At 38.1% G+C, this 20,776-nt stretch overlaps 2 protein-coding genes across 3 annotated transcripts; one reads left to right on the plus strand and one right to left on the minus strand.

Annotated features, from left to right (window-relative positions):
• Positions 1-293: 293 nt before the first annotated feature.
• Positions 294-3,187, minus strand: LOC113056173 (charged multivesicular body protein 2a). The gene is made up of 6 exons (XM_026222741.1): positions 2,995-3,187; positions 2,239-2,406; positions 1,962-2,141; positions 1,743-1,873; positions 1,370-1,431; positions 294-1,287 (listed from the first exon to the last, which is right to left on the minus strand). The coding sequence occupies exons 2-6, from the start codon at positions 2,404-2,406 to the stop codon at positions 1,166-1,168; spliced, it is 663 nt and encodes a 220-aa protein (XP_026078526.1). The 5' UTR covers positions 2,995-3,187; the 3' UTR covers positions 294-1,165.
• A 1,947-nt stretch (positions 3,188-5,134) lies between these two features.
• On the plus strand, positions 5,135-20,754 carry LOC113056175 (autism susceptibility gene 2 protein homolog). 2 transcript variants are annotated; one of them, XM_026222747.1, is made up of 19 exons: positions 5,135-5,563; positions 6,670-7,271; positions 7,481-7,672; positions 8,841-8,873; positions 9,546-9,575; positions 9,677-9,722; positions 9,986-10,313; positions 11,336-11,553; positions 11,711-11,910; positions 12,010-12,054; positions 12,170-12,253; positions 15,227-15,295; positions 15,387-15,425; positions 15,527-15,598; positions 15,740-15,899; positions 16,221-16,301; positions 16,454-16,534; positions 17,705-17,912; positions 18,074-20,754. In XM_026222747.1, the coding sequence occupies exons 2-19, from the start codon at positions 6,969-6,971 to the stop codon at positions 19,536-19,538; spliced, it is 3,654 nt and encodes a 1,217-aa protein (XP_026078532.1). In that variant the 5' UTR covers positions 5,135-5,563; positions 6,670-6,968; the 3' UTR covers positions 19,539-20,754. The 2 variants fall into 2 exon arrangements, with proteins under 2 accessions (XP_026078532.1, XP_026078531.1); XM_026222746.1 differs by having other exon boundaries at positions 5,136-5,563; positions 9,965-10,313.
• Positions 20,755-20,776: the final 22 nt, after the last annotated feature.

The following is a 20,776-nucleotide window of genomic DNA, read 5'->3' on the forward strand; positions in this document are numbered from 1 at the left end:
ATTATTTGATTCAAATCACTTGAAATGTGATTTGGTCAAGATTGTGAAAACTATTTATTCTAAGACTAATTTAACTATTTTGTGTTTTTCAAATAGTATATAAATAATACAGTTTAATCTTGTGTTTGTATATAAGTGTCAATTTCGGGGTAAATTAATTGTAATGTTTCTTAATTTGGTAAATGCACAAACAACTTTGTGCGAATTACCAATGCGTGCAAGAGTGTATATGACAGCCACTGTAAAACAACTGTAACACAATATATCACAGAAAACACTTGTTCAATTCATAGTAAGTGTGAAAAATGTTTATTGAACCACAAAAAAAAAAAAAGAAATTGCAAAATAACAATAGAAATATTCAAAATATACCACCTCTTGATTCACCATGAGATAAATACACTAATATTTCTTTTTTAAATTTCAATAAGTCATTAGATTATTTTCTGACAAAACGAGCTTTGGAAAACTTCCTCTCTATATATATATTTTTTTTATTAAATTACCAAACTTATGAGATGTTGCCCAAACTTTAGAGTTTATGAAAGTTTAGAGTTTACTGAACAGGCCTGGATAAATAGAGATTCAATCACTTTGAGAAAAAATGATGACATAAACCACCAAATTTATTATATGTAGGTATTTACTACTAAAAGATCAAGATGGATATATTATTAGAAGATCGTGATCATATAATAGCACAGGTATTTGAAAGGTAATTCTCTTGTATGAACAGACTGAAAACTGGAGTGACTCCATTTTGCACTATTTATATAAAATTGTATTATCAGCATCTATGTTTATGATAATTAAAAGACGACGTGTGATAAACCAGTTTTCATAATAATGAAATATTTAGTGTTAAGTTTTCCTCAAAAGATCAAGTTGGAATCTTGGAGTAACATTCTTTTTTTGATCTCAATCAGGCTTGAGATCAGTCTGATGCATTGCATCTTCATTTGGGTTAGGTGTTTGGTAATATTTCTACAGCACGTCATAAAAGGAGACAGAAAAACAAAAAGGACGCATTAAAGCATCTAAAGTCGGGAAGAAAAAAAACAGCATTCACATCCTCCCTCTTTTCTTTGAATCAGTCTACATTTTAGTGAAGCAAGCTTTCCGCAAACAGTTCCGAGTCAAACCCTTTACTAAAGTCCTCTCATTCTCAGTCTCTCCTGAGGTTGTTCAGCCTCTCCTCCAAGTCAGCATCAGCATCTGCCAGCGTAGCCTGTGGTTCAGCCTTCTTCCCAGTCGCAACCGAGAGATTTCCTCCAGTAGAAGGCAGGTCTGTTTGAATGAAATAACGGGTAATATAAAAATGGCACAGGGTGTAATTTTTTACGGTTTATGGTGGTGTCTTTTTGCTTACTTGAAAGTTCATCAGAAAGATTCAAACCCAGCTCATCCAGAACTTGAGAAACCACAGCATCACTACATTCAAAGCAACAAGACTGCATGTCAGCATATAAAATATTATTATCAATGCATAACAGTTGTTATGCTTTATGTTTCTGTGGAAACCATGAGGTATTTTTTTTTTTTTTTATTCTTTGATGAACAAAGTTCAAAAGAACGGCATTGAAATCAAACAGAAATCTAAAATTATAATTATAAATTACTTTACTATCACTTCTTAGCAATGCATTCTTTCTGATTAAAAGAGGAATAAATTGATAAATATATACACACACACACATATATATATATATTTTTTTTTTTGTGTGTGTGTGTTTTTTCCTCACCTCTCCTCTTCATCATCTTCATCCCCCATTGCATCATCAATTGCATCATTCATCATCTCCTCCTTCATGTCCATGATTTCACTTTGGCGCTCAAACTCCATCATGATCTTCTGAATCTGTGGCAACTTCAACTACATTGAGAGGAAAAGCAATTCACATCAACAAGTTGCCTGTCGGAAAGAGAACCTGAAATTGAAAATGCTATGGCACATATAGTACCTGTCTATTCATGGTGGCCATAGCTTTGGTGACTCCTTTCATAGCTTGCGCCATGCTGTTGTTTGATTTGAGGGTTTGGATTTTAAGGCTGACAGCTTGAATATTGGCTTTCATCATGATGAATTTCTTGACGTATCGTCTTGTGCGCACCAAGTCCTTGGCCATGATCTTCACAGCATCCTGTCGGACAAAGAATGTTACTTGCACTCAAGAGAGACTTCACAGACCTGCTGGTGACATTAAAGACACCTGAATGTCAAATTAAAACTCTCCTTACCATCTGTCCTTGTTTGGCCATTTTCTTAATGTCCGCAATTATTTTCTTTTCCTGTTGTTCCAGTCTCTGGCGTTCTCTGTCTAGATCTCTCATTGCTCTATTAAGTGCTCTCTGATTCTGTCTGAGCATCTCCTCTGGAGTCTTTCTTTTTCCAAAAAGGAACTCCATCTGACATGAACAAATAATACAAAATAATAATAAAAAATAAATAAAAAGACTAGACTGTTAGCAGTGTGAATGAAAATTTAAAGGGTTTCTATTATCTGCTTAACGTCCAAATGGGACTAAAGATAGACGATTAAATCACAGAAAAGGAATTCAGATGTCCACATGCGAGTTGATGACGGTGACTGTCACATGATGCCATGACATCACTGTTTGTAGGCATGTCATCTGGGACTGTTAACAAGTGGTTTCTACAGCTACTGGCAAATTAAAATATTTTACACGATATGAATAAAGTGACATCATCCCAGCTGTAATAGCTCTTCCTTCTCAATTTAATATTGAGAAAACATTATAACAACCCTACAGTGTTGTGTTCTCAATGACAATGAACTGGGCCATTTAGCATAATAAACACTGAAACTTGCTCGAAACACTAAAAAGGACGGCGATAATTCAGACTTAAATGATTATCGTTTTGAAAAATGACCAAGACCCTTCTCAAATAATAATAGTAATAAGATATGTTGCTAAAATTAGCTCAGGAAAAGAAAGAAAACCCGGAGCCTATCATATCGCTGTCATTTTTACCTTGACTGTTTTAATGTGGAAAACGTCCACCAGAGATGCCAGAAACGTTAGCTGAACAGGCCAAATATCACACCGTCGTTTGTTTCTTCTACACCTTATTTAAAGTTACCGTTCGTCGATCCACCCGATTGTTTTCTCCACTCTAAAACTTCTTCCGCATATGAATGTAAATACTTCCTTTGTATATGTCTACGTCACCGGAAACGCGTCATTACTATACTTTCCACAAACAACAGTGATATTTACATTACGTTTCCACTTAGTCATTTAGCAGACGCTTTTATCCAAAGCGACTTACAAATGAGGACAATGGAAGCGATCAAAATCAACAAAAGAGCAATGATATACAAATGCTATAACAAGTCTCAGTTAGCTTAAACACAGTACATGTAGCTAGGGCTTTTAAATAATCTAATAAATAAAAATAAAAAAACAGATAGAATAGAAAAAAGAATAGGCTAGAGCTATCTAGTGTTAGAGATATTTTTTTAAATTTATTTCAGGAATGCATACATTTTCTCATACTAACTTGAAAGTGGCCTGGTCAAATCCTTTCAAATTTTGTATTTTGAACAAAGTTAAAGAGGCACATACTTTAACTTTTTATTCTATTTGAAAATACTTTTAAAATGTACCCATGTAAAGTAGCTCTTTCTAAATTCATAGACATTGACAATAATTGCATGTTCAGTAATTGCATTTTTATTTTATAATTGTGATTAGTCTTGTAGATTTGGGTGCGTTGTTAGTGCCTTTTTTAATTACATACTCTCTTTTAAAGATGTTATTTGCACTTATTCACACAAAAGCAAAAATGATTTAGTGTGTTGTTAACTTTAACATTTTGCAAGGTAAATATTACATTCATTAAAAAAAAAAGAAAGAAAAGAAAAAAAAAGCTAGATGCATACCAAAATGTAATTAATTTTTATTAGAAATGGAATCTTTGAATGAGTCTCTAATACAAATTAATAACAAAGAGAATGCCATACTGTTAGATTTTTTATTCTTGTATAGCTCCCCGACTGTAATGCCGGATTTTGTCCTAAGGAAGAAGGAAGATAATTAGAAATATTGTGTAGTTGTTTATATGTTTATTATTATTATTATTACTTTATATAATTTATTTATTTTTTCTTTCATTCTTTCTCTTCTCTTGAATGCTGTTCTGCAGATCAAGATTGTTCTTCTTTCTTGTGTATGTGGAATTAATTCTTAAAACTGATTGTAATGTTCAGTCAATTCTTCTTAAGGGGACATTTATTTAAATTATGACTCATTTACTTTCTTATTAGAATACTTTATTGTTGTTGTATTTCATCAAAATAGGAATTTAGCACAGTATTGGTTGGTATTGTTCTTCTTACAAAGAAATATATTATTTCATCTTATAGGTAGATGTCTTTAAAATTATTGATAAAATCTTTGTTTTGTTAGCAAAACTTTATAGTTGTAAGCAAAAAACAAAATTGCATACGTAACCTACAAGGTCCAGTTTAAATAATAATAATAATAATAATAATAATAATTAATATTGTAATTAAATAATAATAAAAAATTCATATCCCCAATAACCTCTATATTCAACATATGTCATCTCTATATTTTTGTATGAATGTATAGTATGAAGTGTTGATATATTCTGTACTGTTCTCATTTACATGTTACTTATTAAATAAAACTAATAATATTTATTAATAAAAAAAAATTATCTCAAATAACACATACCGTCGGTGTGTGAATGGGTGAATGTGAGGCAAAATTGTAAAGCGCTTTGGATGGCCATGTGGTCTGTTGAAAGCGCTATATAAATGCAGTCCATTTACCATTTAAAGTTCACCAGTATTTTTTGTTTTTCAGAAACAAATACAATAGGCAGCGACATTAGTTAATTATGCATAGGCTATATATAAAATACCATTTGAACTCGTATTTTATATATAGCTTACGCATAATTAACTAATATAACAAAAACAATTTCTACAAAAACACTAAAAACACTTTCTGGATGCTGAGATCAAATGTGCATTATGATCCTTTAGGACAGCTGAACAGAAGTTAGTACGGTACAAGGCACGCGTTCGTGCCCATCGGTGGCAGTAGATGGCAGTACTGTCGTCGCATTCAGTATCGGCTGCTGCTCCGTGAATGAACAGAGGAAGAAACCCCGAAAGAAGCACACAATGCAGTTTGACTGCTACGGGTTATCCACCCAGGCTTCACGTATGTCTCAGCTTCCCGGATAAAACGAAGAAATCCATTTATCTCGTTTTGACGATCGGGACGAAAAGCAAGCTTTCATAAGTCTATTTTCACTTTACGTTTGAGAAAAAAAGCAGCTTGTATCGCAGACAGCGGCGAAATCTCCAGCTTGAGCGCACACAGTGGATCACACAGCGGGCCGCGGAAGGAGGAGCCCGGCCTGCGCTGACACGGCTGCGCTCATCATCTGTGACGGTGCAACTCCAGTCCGAGGCCTTGGGGCCTGGTACATATTATTAGCGTTTTAAATGGAGGCTCGGACGAAAGCAGAAGTCAGAGGAAAATGGCCCTCTGTACACCACGATTGGTGGGTGTGATTAGAAATATTCTTTTCGTATTGTTCGTGACGATGTCTTTACGGATCGTGAATAAAGCAAATCAGATTGGGTTCGTTTTAAGCAAACAAATAATGTAATGTGTTTTGTGCTCGAGTTGAGATTTAAACCCATCGTACTGTGTGCCCTTATCTCCTTCGCTCGTCACATAGAGCTAATGAATTAGTATCTTGATTCATCTGACGGGTTTTGTTTTTAAAAACAAGTGGTTACGGGTCGTGTTACTTCATCGGTTGTATTCGTGTAACGTTACTGAACTGAGTAATTGGTTTAATTATTTCCTTCTTAAATGTGAAGTGCTAGACGGGGTGTCAACGAACCACAGGCTACATGGTTAGCTTGTTTTATTGGACTCCTGTTAAATAGCTCTGGGCCCATCGACAGATGTTTTAGAAGAGAAATAACGATCTAGACAACTGTAAAACCAATGATTGATCTTTTAAATCGACGTTTGATATGTGGTAAGTGGTTCACGTAATGTTGGTTAATGTTTGCTCGCTTGGTTGTTTAGACCGGATATATAATAGTCGTTAAAAAGTTGGTAATATAACAATCGAGGAATTGTCATAATGTAATTTATAGTATAATAAACAAAAATGTTACTAATTTGCTCGTTAAAAATCGAGTGTTTTTTAATCCGCGATCCTAACCAGGTTAGCTAACTAACACTAGCAAAGCTAACATCGTCAGCTGAGCGAGCGATTTAACACGTCGCTTAATTAACCGAATTATCTGATTCAGATTCAGAAATGAGACCTGACTAAAATAATTTGGTCTACAAGGATTGCTTTTGAGCCACAATTGGACTTTGTTTGTGCCGATCAGCTTCTTTTTAATAAAGTTTACTAACGAAAACTCAGCCTTAATTTAGGAGGTAGCATATTTTAGACACTATTCTTCTTTATGGCATTTCATCTTAATAGTTATACTTTCCCACTTTAGTCATTCATATCCTGTGTGTAGAAAATCAGATCTTTCAACATAAAATCAGCATATTTTCTTAGTTAACCAGCCATGTTGAATCTTTAACAACCCGACTGCGCCACTGATCGGTAGTTTCTCCTTTTCTCTTCCTCAGATGAAAGTGACAATGTCTTGACAGAAAGACAATAAAGTGGAATATCTAGAAGCTTTCATAATCGGTGCGTTATTGGATGAAACAAGCCCGGAGATGCCCAGACATGACTGTACTCAGACTGCAGTGTACCATACAGCCTCCACTGGACTCGATTAAATTATAAAACCTTTCAAACCAGTTTCATCTGAGATCCACAACACGGGTCCTGGAGACGTTGGTTTTTATTCGGTATCAGTTGTAAAGTGTCCCAGGCAGGACCAGGGTGTGTTTTTATTAAGTGCCTTTGTACGGACGTTGACATGGACGGTCCCAGTCGAAGCGGAGGCTTGAGGCAGAGCCGTCGCTCCCGCTCGCAGCGTGACCGAGAGCGGCGGCGGAGGAGAGCGGATCTCGGGGAGCACTCGTCGCCATCCTCGGCCTCGGACCAGGACCTCTGCAGAGGAGACTCGCTGCTCCGTGCCAGTGGAGGGGAATGCAGAGCCAGGTTCCCCGGGGCCAGACATCGGCCTCCGCGTCGGAGAAAGCGAGAAGCGGTTTCTTGCGAGGAGGACATCATCGATGGATTCGCCATTGCCAGCTTCATAAGCCTGGAGGCCTTGGAGGTTTGTGTGTTTCTCCATCTTTATCTAGTCTGTATTGAGAGTAGCTGTAGAGTATGGAGATGAAGTTGTGATGTTTCGCATATTAAGACATGCTGAACATGAACATGTCTATAAAACACAGTTAGTGCAAAATGAATTAACAGCAAAGTCTCAGCGTATAGCTCATATTTTTGCTGCTTTAACATGTTTTACCTGTGTTACTTTGATAGATGGACTGTTCCCTAAAGCCTCCACAACGTTCTGGCTTGTTCATGTGTAGAGGAATCAAAAGGAAGAGAGGCCTGGATGAAAATGGAGGGCCTCTGTCAGAGCCGGAGGAAGGACCTCCTGCTACATACACCAACAGTTGGGAGCAGTGCAGGAAAATTAAATCAAAACTGAAGAGAAAGGGAGATGCTAAGGTTAGTGCTGCAGTTTCGTAACCCTTTGTGGTTTATAAACAATAACAAAAATCCTGTATGTGCAAACGCCCATGAAAAACTGCAAGCATTTCTTCATGAGGTGTCAGAAGGTGTATTGTTGGGGAAATTAGATGCAGTGACTGGTCTAAACAAAATTTGCATCACATGTGATTATGCTTCTTGCTCTCCTAGCAGTAGTCAAAAGAGTTTTTTTACAGTACAAATGTTTAGAGAGCGGGAGGCTTCTTGGCCAATGTATGAGCATGTTTGTGGTTACATGTTTGTGGTTACAGTTTAAAGGCAGCAAAAATCAGCAATTAATAAATGTAAGAAATTATGCCAAAAGGAACTGCCCCTTATGTTAATCAAAGTGTGCATGGTTAACTCCTAATGCAGTATCTCAGAATAGCCAAATATCAGTTATTAGTTATCTTTGCCTATACATCTGCCTGAATCTAATTACTTTAATCTGACCTTTATATTGTAAGATGAAAAATAAATATAGATATTTGTATATTTTTTAGGGCTGTGCAAAAAAATCTAAAGCTATGTTCATGCGCATCTCATCAGTTAAGGCGCTCCTGTGATTAGTAATATATATCCAGCACTTGCGTTCAGATCAGGGTTGCCAGGTTTTCAAGACAAAACCTGCCCAATTGCTTCTCAAAACTAGAACAATCGCGTTTCGTTCCGGTGATAAAATGCATGTTTTTTGGCGGGGCTCCCTTGATAAAATTCACATTTTCTGCTCCACCTGAACTAGTGTTGTCAACTCCGTGGCTGTTTTTCATGTCCGTGGGTTGAAGCGACCCCAGTAGCATGATATTTTGCTCCTAAAATGCCATTTTTACCAAGGTAACCCTACCAAAAAAATACTTTTTTTATTTTGTCCCTCGGTTGCAATTTGTATCGGGGAACACCCTGGAAATGCGATTGGACTAATTTTGAGTAGCAACTGGGCTTGTGAAAACCTAGCAACCTTTATCTGAATGCACATGCTAGAGATATACTACTAATCCCAGGAGCGCCTTTACTGACAAGATTCACATAAAAATCGCATAAACATTTTTTACACAGCCCTAGTATTTTTATTGCGTTCATATAATTACATGTTTGCTGCTCTGTATTCTTTTCACCATGGTTTGACTTTTCCAAATGTCTGTTTCAGGTTTCTGGGAATCACATGGAGACAGGATACATTGTGAGTTTTTTTTTCTATTGTGTTTTGTATTTTACTTGTTCAAAAATGTAACTTTCAAAACACACACATACTGTATATATGATACACATACATTTCTATTTGAGAATCTGTGTTCAATAGGATTGTATAATGTTCACTTAGGCTGTTTTTATTTGATAATTACTGTAAAATGTACTGGGCCCAAAGCGGTGATGTGCCGCGCTCGGGCGCCATTCGTTTAGCCGGCCCTGGCCCGGTTGGGCTCGGGCACGATATGCATGTGAGCACTAAATGGCCAGAGTGCGAAACCGATACTATTTTGTGTGGACTTCTGTCATCATTATGACAAAAAACATATTGTATTACAACACTACAATTTTCAATAAATTTAATTCAATCAATTATATTTAGCTCTTGTTCTCACCTTATTGATAAAAAGGATATGTAGTTTGCAATAAAGCTGCCAATTATTTCATTAACCTGAGTTGTCTCCGTAATCAATTTCTGATACATACAATATAATCACGCTTAGGCTCGGTTCAGGGAAACCGTGTGAGTACACATTTACTGACCCAAACATTTGAATGGTAGTGTATGGTTTTGTTTGTGTCATAAATGATGTATCGTAAACGGGAAAGTAATTTTTTTTCACACAAATGTTGGCTATTAACATTAACTATTTTTAACCCACAGTGTGATACAGAGAGTGAATCAGGGGATAAGGTAAAAATCTTTGTTTATTATTGTTGAGTTTGCTTTATATACTGAGATGTGTTTTATTTATTTAAAAAAAAAAAAAAAATGAAATTTCTCCCTCTATTTAGGCTTCTGACAATATGGAGCCAGCATTCATCGTCTGCACACGGGAAGGTAAATGTCTGCTGCCATTGGCAGATGTATATACTGTGCACTGTAGATGGTGCATTACCTGAGAGTAATAATATTTTAATGTTTTATGGATTTGGATTGGATATTGGTGGTGGTTTATATGCCACACATATGTTTCATGCTTTTGTGTATTCCTACATGGGATTGTCAGATTATTTTTGTTGAAAAAAAGCATGGAAAAGAGTATTACATGCATTACATTGTAGCACTCTCTTTTTCCACAGCTGTTAATTCTAACTCTGCAGGTGCTGCTGCAGGCAACGGTTGCCCTCTCTTGCCCTCAAATAGCTCACTACCCCTTCTGTCAGTCACACCTCGAGTCTCTGGCCTGCAGAGGAGTCAGGAGAAGAGTATGGAGCAGCCTTACCCTGATTCCATCTCTACCTCATCCTCTCTGCCTAGCCTTGCAGCCCATTCTACTGCCTCTGTCTCCAACTCACTTTCTGAGCATCGTAATGGAAATGGCGGTCCCCATCACCGCCATAATGCTAGCCCACCACAGCACAAACACAAGCCTTTCCTCCCTTTCCCTGGAAAGTCACAATCAATCTACTCAATGGGCAGCAACAACAGGTCAGTGTAGTGAAACAGCGTTTCTGTATATTTTAACTTCAATAATGCCCTTAGCCTTCTAAAACCTACTTCAACAGTATGATTGAAGAGAATAATCTCTCTCACCTATAGTCTGTTCATATATTGTCTCAAATGCATATTGTACCCAGATATGGAGCTGGCTGAAATTGCTTTTTTCAGTCTGTTTGGTGGCTTTACTCAGCTTCCATGAGTAACACATGGAACAGTAAAAATTCTTTAAAAAGAAAAAAAGATTGCTTTTTGGAAACCGGGAGGCCTGTGGCTGTCCCATAGACTGCCAAGTAAGTTACACTGTCAAGGTCCAGAAAAGTAGGAAAAGCATCATCAAATAGTCCATCTGCCATCAGTGGTTCAACTGTAACGTTATGAAGCGACAAGAATACTTTTTGTACGCAAATAAAACTAAAATAACTACTTTATTCAACAGCTCCTTTGTCAACAGTCTACTCTGTGTCTCTCCACATCACTCAAACTGTCTACGCTCTTCTGTGTCAGTCGCACCACAAGAAGACACAGAGGAGACTGTTGACAAAGGAATTGTTGAATAAAGTCGTTATTTTTGTTTTCTTTGCTCACAAACCGTATTCTCATGGCTTCAATAATGTTACGGTTGTACTGATGGCAGATGGACTATTCTGATGACGTCTTTCATACTTTTCTGGACTTTGACAGTGTAACTAACTTGGCAATCTATGGGAGAGTCACAAGCCTCCCGGTTTTCATCCAAAATATCTTAAATTGTGTTTTATTAACTATTATAATTGGTGATTTTGAAATCATTCTATTATAGTGGTATAATCTATTTCTGAAGAAACTCTCACACATAAACACAAGCAGATTTTTTTTCATGCAGTCATGTCTCCTATTATAAATGTGCAGTTCTTGCTCAGAAGAAGCTGCAATCTGTATCACATTTCATGCCATTATTTGAAAGTGTTTGTCTATTAATATAAAAGTCGGATTGTATTCCCTAAACGTGTGATGTGGCATTGGCTTTCCAGCAGGAGCAGTACCTCAGGCAAGCCTCCATCTTCATCAACCTCGTCTTCATCAATCAGACCACCTACTCCTGCTACAAGTGTGTCCCTAGGTCGAGGCCCAGTTGGTGTTGGGACAATTATACCCTCCACTCGACCCAGTCCTGGTGCTGTCTTCACATCGTCCTCCAACCTTCCCCCACCACCTCCTCTCCTGCAGGTGTCACCCCACGCTTCAACAGGTAAACCGTACCAACCGTTATGCTGCTAAAAAATATGAAATGCTAACAACTGTTATTGCATTAACAACATTCTTTAGTGACAGTGAAATCATAGAAGTGAAATATGTATTTTCTTGTTCAGAATGATGAAGTTCTTTCCTTTCTCTTTGATTAATAGACCAGGAGCTGACCATTTCAAATGCTGGCTCTGCATCTGGAGGACCATCTGTGTCAAGCTCAAGCTCTGGGACCTCTGGCAGATCCTCGCAGGCCCAAACGTCTATCCCTGCCTATCAGTTCCATCAGCACAATCACCAGCACCAGCACACTCATACTCACCAACACTTCTTACACCCCACAGCTGCACCACCACCACTGGTGAGGAGTCTACTATAGCCCATGGATGGCTAGTTTCAGAAAGTAGCTGATTATGGAATTTCACGCTTTGACATTTCTCTTGTGCTCGTTGTATTTCAGTTTGAGAAGTATCCAGGCAAAATAGATGGACTCTTTCGACACCCAGTAAGTCTTTTATCGAATTTAATCATTTAAATCTGCTGGGCAGTTTTCAAACTTGCTGTCAATATAGCAAATTCTGGTTTGTGATTATTATTCATTTTTGTTCTCTCCTGCACAGTTTTTTCCTCAGTACCCACCCTCAGTGCCCGTTCTTCCGCCCACAGCACCTTTCAGTTCATTGCATGGAGCTTTTCAGCCTAGGGTAAGAGTTGCCATTTAAGATTTGTCATTTGGTCCATGTTTTGAATATTAAAATCAGGTGAAGAATGCTTGCATATTACCACAATATCTAGTGATCATGGGGAGCTAATGTGCTGTCTGTCAACCACATAAGAGCAACCACTTCATCAAACATTTAACAGTAGTCAGCACATTTACCTAATAATGTATGCAACTTTTCAAAAGAAAAAGATTAACATTTTTCTTCAGCAAGAATGGATTAAATTGATTCAAGGGGAAATTAAAAACATTTATTATTTTACAAAATAAATGAACTGCTTTTTATTCATGAAAGAATCCTGAAAAAAATCTATCGCTGTTTCCACAATTATATTAAGTAGCACAATTGTTTCAAATCAGCATAATAGTTATTTCCGAAGGATCATGTGACATTGAAGATTAATGTGTCTGAAGATATTTTAAATATTTTATTAGATTATATTAGAATTGTTTGTTTTAAATTGAAATACTGTTTCACAAGATTATTTTTTACTGTACTTTTGATCAAATAAATGCAGCCTTGCCTTGGTGAGCATAAGACATTTAAACATTTAAAGGTGTCATAGAATGCATTGATAAAATATTTTAAATTGTTCTCTGATGTTCCCAGTGTGTGTATGTGAAGTTTTATCACAAAACACCCAACGTTGAAATTGCCACTCTTAGGTTATGAGCCAAAACGCACTGTTTGTGTGTGTCCCCTTTAAATGAAAATTAGCTGGTGCTCCCGCCTCCCTTTTCAAAAGAGTGCAGAGCTTCAAGAGCTCCTGCTCACAGGCTTTTACCACTGGTGTTACGGTTTAACTTGTGGTGACCGTGTTACTGACCTCACATTGCTTCCAAATGCAATTTTTAACCATCACATTCCTATTTATGACCATTTCTGGTAGCATGTGAAGGCAGCATTGGTGGAACAGGCAGAGACAATGGTAGTGTACAGCAAGCTAAGAAGCTCTTTTGGAAGACAAAATATGATGTGTGATGTTTCTCTGGAGTCTGGACATTTGCGCATGAAGCTTTGGTATCGATCCCTCTTTCAGGCACACTTCAACTCCAGCGCTAAACGGAGCCTCGTTTGTGAGGCAGTCCGGCATAAAATGATTAGCACAAAGTATAGGACTTTTCCATTTTTTCCCCCAGGACATTTCCTTTGAAAATGATGTAACCACGGTGTCCTCAGCAGTATATGGAGACTCCAATGTTCATTGGTGCATCCCAACACACAACACTTTTAATTGCTCTTTGGCACTGACATTGTAACTCCTGCAGCTACAGCTAGAAAAGTTCTGGCGGACTGCAGCTTCTCACTCAGGGTTGTGTATATGCTAATAGGGCAGAGAGCATCACAAATAGGGTAGGGTACCATTCACTTTTTTTTTACCAGTACCTGAAATTCGGTACCACTACCTTTTTTCGGTACTCAGTTTCAACATTTTGAACAAGGGCCCTTAAAACGTTTTCTTTTGTAAACAATTACAAAGAATTGTAAAGAATTTCTTTTTCAGAAAATCAAATGAAGGCATTTAAATAAAATTAAAATTAAACCCTTAAATGTTGTGGCAAACAATCAGGTTTACTTTTTAAATCAGTACATGAAAGAAAAATTGTGTGAAAATTCCTGTAAAAATTGCATTTTCCCCTTCGTGTAGTAAACAAACCAGTGTTTCCTCCATTCATACATACAGAGGAATGCGGCACATGCAGGATTCATATTTAAACCGTCTTTTTGCATTTTAATATTCACAGACACTCGTTCATATCACAAATTAAGTTAGCATATGCGTTCTCAGGTACTGAAATTTGGCACGGAATCATTTAATGTGAATTGGTACTGGGTAGTACCGACACAATTTGGTCTGTACCCTTTAAAGTACCCAGTCCAGTACCCAACACTGGTCACAAATGGGCTGGACTTTTCCCGACTCTGATATCATAGTCTCGAACTATCATGTGGAGAAGACCATTTATGATTTTTTGGGATTATAAAACAATGAGTGAGTGGATTTTTACCTTTATTTATTTATATATATATATATATATATATATATAATATATATATATATATATATATATATATATATTTACATATATACACACACACACACACACGCTGGTTGATTTCACACGTTGCAGCCACACAACTGTGTTCAAACACCTTATAGAAGTAATTTTTGCATTCTATAAAACAGTACCTTTAAACAGTAGTGTGCATGCCTTGTTCTTTCAGTGTCAATTTGAGTGTGTCATTGCTACATATATGTTGAGCATGCATATTCTTACTCCGATGAACACTAATTATAAATATAAATATTGTAAGTTACATTATTAATGATTTTATACTTATAGAATTTCTTTCACAAAAATTTGTTGGAACGTAAAACAAAATCTTATCTTTGATTTCAGGTACATCAGGATTTAAATAATGTGGTTGTGGTTCATAAACACATGCTGTTTTTAATGACCATTTTCCACTCTCTTAAATTGGCTATTTTTCAGCTGTATCTTTAGGATTATGAATGAATCCTCTGTTATGAATGACCAACCTGTGAAGTTAGTAAAGCTTACTTGTAGGTTTGTTGTCTTTGCCTTAAATTGAATCCATGTTAGTAATAAGGGAGAATAGTGTTTTCTATTGGTTTTTAGCTGTAATGTGTATCCTGCAGGCCAAAGGTGCAAATATTCAGTGTGTTTTGGTAGCACAAACATGAAGAAATTATGACTCATATTTTGGGCAAGGTATTCTAAGGTTTGGTAATTAAAGCATAGAGTAATTCATTTTAAAAGTTCAAGGACAATCTGATTTGTCAGGATTACCATTTTAATTTGGTTAAAGCCAATGTGTGGCTCAAATCCTGTCACATTTTTTTCCTGTTTTTTTTTTTTTTTTTTTTTTTTTTTTGAGCCTATGAAATGGGTTTGAATATAATGATGTAATTGACTGCTTGTTGCCCTTCAGGGACCTGCGCCAGAGATGGCTGCTGGTTTAGGAGTTGTACCGTCCCACCTTCCACCTAAAGCTCCAAGGGTAAAGATGCCCTTTCATGTGCATTTACATCATACATCTTAACTTACGATGAGGCTTAAGTATGAATAATGTATTGTGTTTGTGTCCACAGCTAACAGACCCATTTGGACCACCACCAAAAGTCAGTAATGTAAGTTTAATCTTTTGTTTTGTACTCGTACTTTGTTTGTTGACCTTTAAATGGCTAGTGGACAGTTATCTTCTAACTTTACTTGGATTGTCTATTTACAGAAGCCTGGAAAATGGTGTGCTATGCATGTCCGTGTTGCTTGGATGATTCTAAGGCATCAAGAGAAAGTCAAGGTTTTTGCCTTCATCTGTGTTTATTTTTAGTTCTAATGCAAAAAAGGCCAAAAATTACAAAATTGTTCAAATGTTTCCTGGTATTTAAATAAAAAGTAGTGTCAGTTCTGTTGCCCACCTTTCTGTCACTGTCTTCCTCAGCTTATGCATGCTGATCCACAAAAGCTGGACTTCCGTAACGACCTGTTGCCTCGACTCCCTGGTCCTGGTATTGGTGGACTAGGAGGTCTAGGACCACTTGGTGGTCCACTTGCCCCAAATCCTGATCTTACAAGACCAGGAAGCCTTTTTGCAGCCTCTGGTGGGTTATACTTTTTACACTTATTTCTGCAACCAGTTTAGGGAATTCTCCAGGTGACATAAGTCTGTGATTGTTCTTAAGATACAATTGTTTGTAAGTTACTGAAGTGTGTTATTTATACCTAAATAAGTTTCCAGGTTCAAAACACTTTGACATAACTACTGAAGTATTTTACAGCACTACTGTGCTGCAATACAAGGTCTTTAAATTAGAAAGCCTTAAGGAGGATATAAAGCACAAACTTTGCTAAATGTCAGCACTCCATTGTAGTCCATTTATGGGAGTTTAAGTTTTTGTCTGAGTTGACCCATGTCTTCTCAGGTGGAGTCAATCCATCCTCCACACCATTCATGCCTCCATCAACGACCCATCCCTCTTTCCTCACCTCAGCTGCACATTTGGGTAAGAGTCTGTCTCAGTGAAAGTAAGGGCATTAAAAACCAATGTGACCCATGGCTGCTCATGTTCCTCTGTGCAGTTCCTCTGTGCATAGACCATAATCCTTTTTCGTTTAGTAAGACAATAACATCTAATGACTGGATTTCATGTTACAGACCCATATGTTCGTCCATCCACCTTCTCTTTGGGACCCCTGAGTTCTGGTGCCTTTGGAGGCCTAGGCAGCACCACATTAGGTTTGTCATTCTATTTTGTTCCTTCAGAATATGCATTAATCAGTTGGATGACTAACACACTGGTTCTCAAACTTTTTGACTGGTTTGTGGTTTTCTTGATAATGATTTTTATTTTATTTACAAGTTGGCATAATTTGGCAAAAAAAAAAGTACATTCATTATAAAAGTGCCCATAGACTTCCATCAGTTTACATTGCTTTTCCAGTAGGATTCCTGGTTCTTAAAGAAAAAAAACTTTGTTTTTCAAAACCTTGATTTGTTGATTTTTTTTTTTGTTTTTGTTTTTTTGCTTTGCTATGTATTGAAGTCATTATTTTGTGCATATAGTGTAACAGAATATGTTGACATGCTTTAATGTTCAAAAAACACATTTTTCAAATACTGTAAATTAATGTTGGTCCTCTATGCCCTGCCTCTTTCAAACGTGTCGTTTTCTACAAAGTCCCTCCTTCCTACAAGCGCAGTCTACTCTGTTAATAGTGTTCTTAGTTTTACCATCAGTTCAAGCCGCGCACACACCCCATGTGCAAAACGCAGCATTTGAACAGTCAGTAACAAATACTTAAACTACTTAACAAAACATACTGAAAGTAACTGATTCAGAAGCGCCAGATTGCCATAGCATAAAATGTGTTGCTGTTCTGTTGTAAGTAATCTTAAAGATTCCTAAATGCCTCATCTTTCGGAAGGCCAAATAAAGTGCTTTTGCTTTAGCCTAGATGTACACAGCATCTGACATGGCTGCTTCAACACTAATTGCGGTTGCTGAAACCACGCCGCCTTTCTTTGCGTGAACATCTGGGCAGCATTACACAAATATTTCCACATTGTGACGTAGACATATGGGGTGGCGTGTCTTAATTTTGATAAAGAATATCTCTTTGGTTTTGAGACTTGAGTCTTTGCAACTTCAGGGATCTTATCTATGCACCATCAGCTTGTGACACTCCAAAGAGAAAGGAAAACTGGAAATCGCATTATATGACCCCTTTAAATCATTTAAGTCATCTTCAGGCCCCAAGTTTGCAGAGACCTCTGCTCTATTGTGAAAGTGTTGGTTTTCTAACATTTCCTAAACATTTTAATTAAAATGGTTAATTAAAGTGGTGTTTTATCAGACACATTCTACTCTCAGCCAAAGACTAAGCAAATGTTACACATTTTATTTAGTTGCCAATGTTTTTGGACATAAGACCGAGCCCCCTGCAAGTGCAGTTGGAGGATTGGGTAACCACCATGATCCATGGAATCGTCTGCATGTTACACCTGCCTCTTTCCCCTCTGGATCATCCTGGGCAAAAGGACCAGAGAAAAGAGATGATAGAGGAAAGGAGGTGGAAAGAAGAGAACCGACTCATATAAAAGATGAAAAGGACAGGTATGACAATTATAACAAATTGATTTTTTTTCCCCGTTTTGTTGAATGCTGATTTGTTGTCATTGGGTAGATTTCAAGCGGCTTTTAAGATCAAAAAGGATTAACTTGTTGCATCTTACAACTTGACACATACTTAATTGGTTTAATACTGTTTCACACAGAGACAGTCTCTTGTATGGACGCCTGTCAGTGCGAATGTCACCTGGTGTCCCATCTCACAAGCACCGAAGCAGCCCTTCCAGTTCACATATGAATGGCTTGGGTCCACTGAGTGGAGGTGGAGTTCAATCAGATGGCCAAAGCAGAGAACGTGAAAGAGAAAGGGAGTCAGACAAGAGACATCATTCTGCATCCAGGGCACCAGTGTCAACTTCCTCCGCAGCACCAGACAGACCTCGATCTTCAACATCATCTATTCCCACAAACTCTCCTTCTAATGTCCCCTTAGCCCCCTCTCCTCGGGATTTGTTTCATCGACAGCCACCACACAACCTCAGCACAGAATCCAGCCATTCTTCACAAAGAGAGAGTAGTGGTCCAGCCTCTTCTAGTTCACTTCCAGTCAAGAAATCTGATCGTACCACAACTCCGGTATCAAAGCCTACACATGGTGTAACCTCTGGGATGCTCCTGTCTCAAGTCAAGGTCAAGGAAGAGCGTAAAGAGGAGCCTGAGCCAGTGCCAATCTCACATAATTTTGAAAGGCCTAATAGTCGGCACCCACCCCATCCATCCACCCCTTCCTCAACCCACTCACTGACACCTACACCTGGCATGCCTCTACCTCCACCAACTCCGCACCCTTCCCACCATCATCTGTCCCTCTTAGATCGTACACGGGCTATTGATTCCTATCTTGGTGGTGCTGGAGGCTCAGCAGGACTGGTATTAGGTACTGATCGTTTCCCACCACATCCACATGGTCCTCCACAAGGTCATTCCCAAGCCACTCACAGCTTCCCCTGGGACCATTGGAGGGATTTGGCCGCTCAACATCAGCAGTGCAGAGAAGTTTTGACTCTGAGGTCAGATCCCCACCTTGCACTTCGCTCCGATCCACACTTGTCTAGACTCTTCCAGCATCAGCAGGTACAGCGTTATTTGGAGGCAGCTGTGGCAACCGGCCAACACCATCCACCGGTACCTACCTCAACGTCCTCAGCTTCATCCTCAGCAGGCAGGCCAGAGTTTGGTTTGATGTCCCACCCATTTGATGAGGAACAACGTGCTCAGATAATGCGGGAAGATTATGAAAGAGCGCGTTACTTTGGAATGCATCCACATCCACACCTGTCTGCACCTCACCTTCCTAGCCCGTCTCATGCTGCCCACCTAGAACAGCTACACGCAGGGCTTCTATCCCACTCTCACCTCCAAGCAGCTGGAGCATCTGCACAAGCAACACATCACCCTGGCCTTTACTCTAGACTGGGACCTCTGCATCACTCTCACGTACCTAATGGCATTCTAACAAAGACACCAGGTCTAGTTGGGGCATTGTCTGTTGGGGCTCCACCACCTCTCATTTCATCTGTGAACAGATCTTCTACTCCACCCCGTGGCCCCAGACTTGGGGCAGGAGACTTGGCCCTTTTTAGCACACATAAAGACGGTGAGTCCAGATAGTACTAAGTAAAGCTCGAGGAGCTTCCGGAACTGCTGTGCTGAAGAAACTGCTCCTTAAACAGCAAGAATTTGCAGGACACTCCAAAAGAGCTAAGCTTCAGTGACAATACAGAAGTGTTGAAACAACCTGGGGAGAGAACAGAGATACTTCCCAGGGCTGTTTGATATTTATCCACTGTGGTTAAGTTGGTACAATTAAGGTACTCTTTTTGCTGTGCCCTGGTTTTTATGTAGGGGTTTTCTTTACAGAGGCCTGTGGATGTTAAAAGACTGTTCATTACTACCATTGTGAAGACAGGTTGTGTTGAAGAGTGATGGGTCAAAAATTATTAACTTTGTTTGTCTTGGTGAACTTAAGGAAAACCTACAGTAGAGCATTCAGCTTTGCATTTGAAGGAGGAGAAATCGGACGTCTACTTGAGTAGTCAAGTACTTTTCGTTGTCTGAATCCGCACTGTTGGTTGAACACATGGTCCACATTCTGCTTTAAATATTCAAGTCATCCATCAGAAAACTTCCATGAACATCAGAATGATCTTAAGATTTATTTTATTCTTTAAAAAAAAGTTATGAACTGTACATCTTGTTGGATAATATTTTAAAATTCAAAGGGAAAGAACTGTCTCCCATTCATTAGTCTGACTCATTACAAGAGCTGGGCCAGAATATAGTAGAATAGTGATATTGCTTTTGTAATAATTATTGTTAACATTACCTTCCATAATAAATATATTCACTGTTTATGTTATAATGTCATGTTTCAGGTCTTACCAAATGCACTCACTTGTTGAAAGGAATCAGTGATGAGGATTGTCCAGCAAAGCACTACAGTTATATTGCTCCAATATACTGGTTATGTTAAAGCATGTGTACTGAGGATGTATCAAAGCCAGCCTCTTTGGTTCAGAGAACTGTATACCTTCATACATGGGAGACTTGTGTGCGTGTTATTTCTATGTTTTTCACAGTTTAAGCCATTGAAAGTCTCCAACAACCATCATCCAAACAGAGTGAAATGAGGCATTTGTGGACGGAACAAAAGAAGTGCACATCATGTACTTGCATATAAACTGCAAGATTAGAAAGACTCTGGAGATACAGGACATTCTGGATTAAATATTTGAGCAAAACAATTTTATACATTTTAAATATGTTCCTCTCCCCTTGAAAAGAGAACCACAAAGATGAATTAATTATTAAAATGGTTGGTTATTTACATGTGTGGTAGTGTATTGATT

Source organism: Carassius auratus, chromosome 37 (genome assembly GCF_003368295.1).
Source record: "Carassius auratus strain Wakin chromosome 37, ASM336829v1, whole genome shotgun sequence".
Classification (NCBI taxonomy): domain Eukaryota; kingdom Metazoa; phylum Chordata; class Actinopteri; order Cypriniformes; family Cyprinidae; genus Carassius; species Carassius auratus.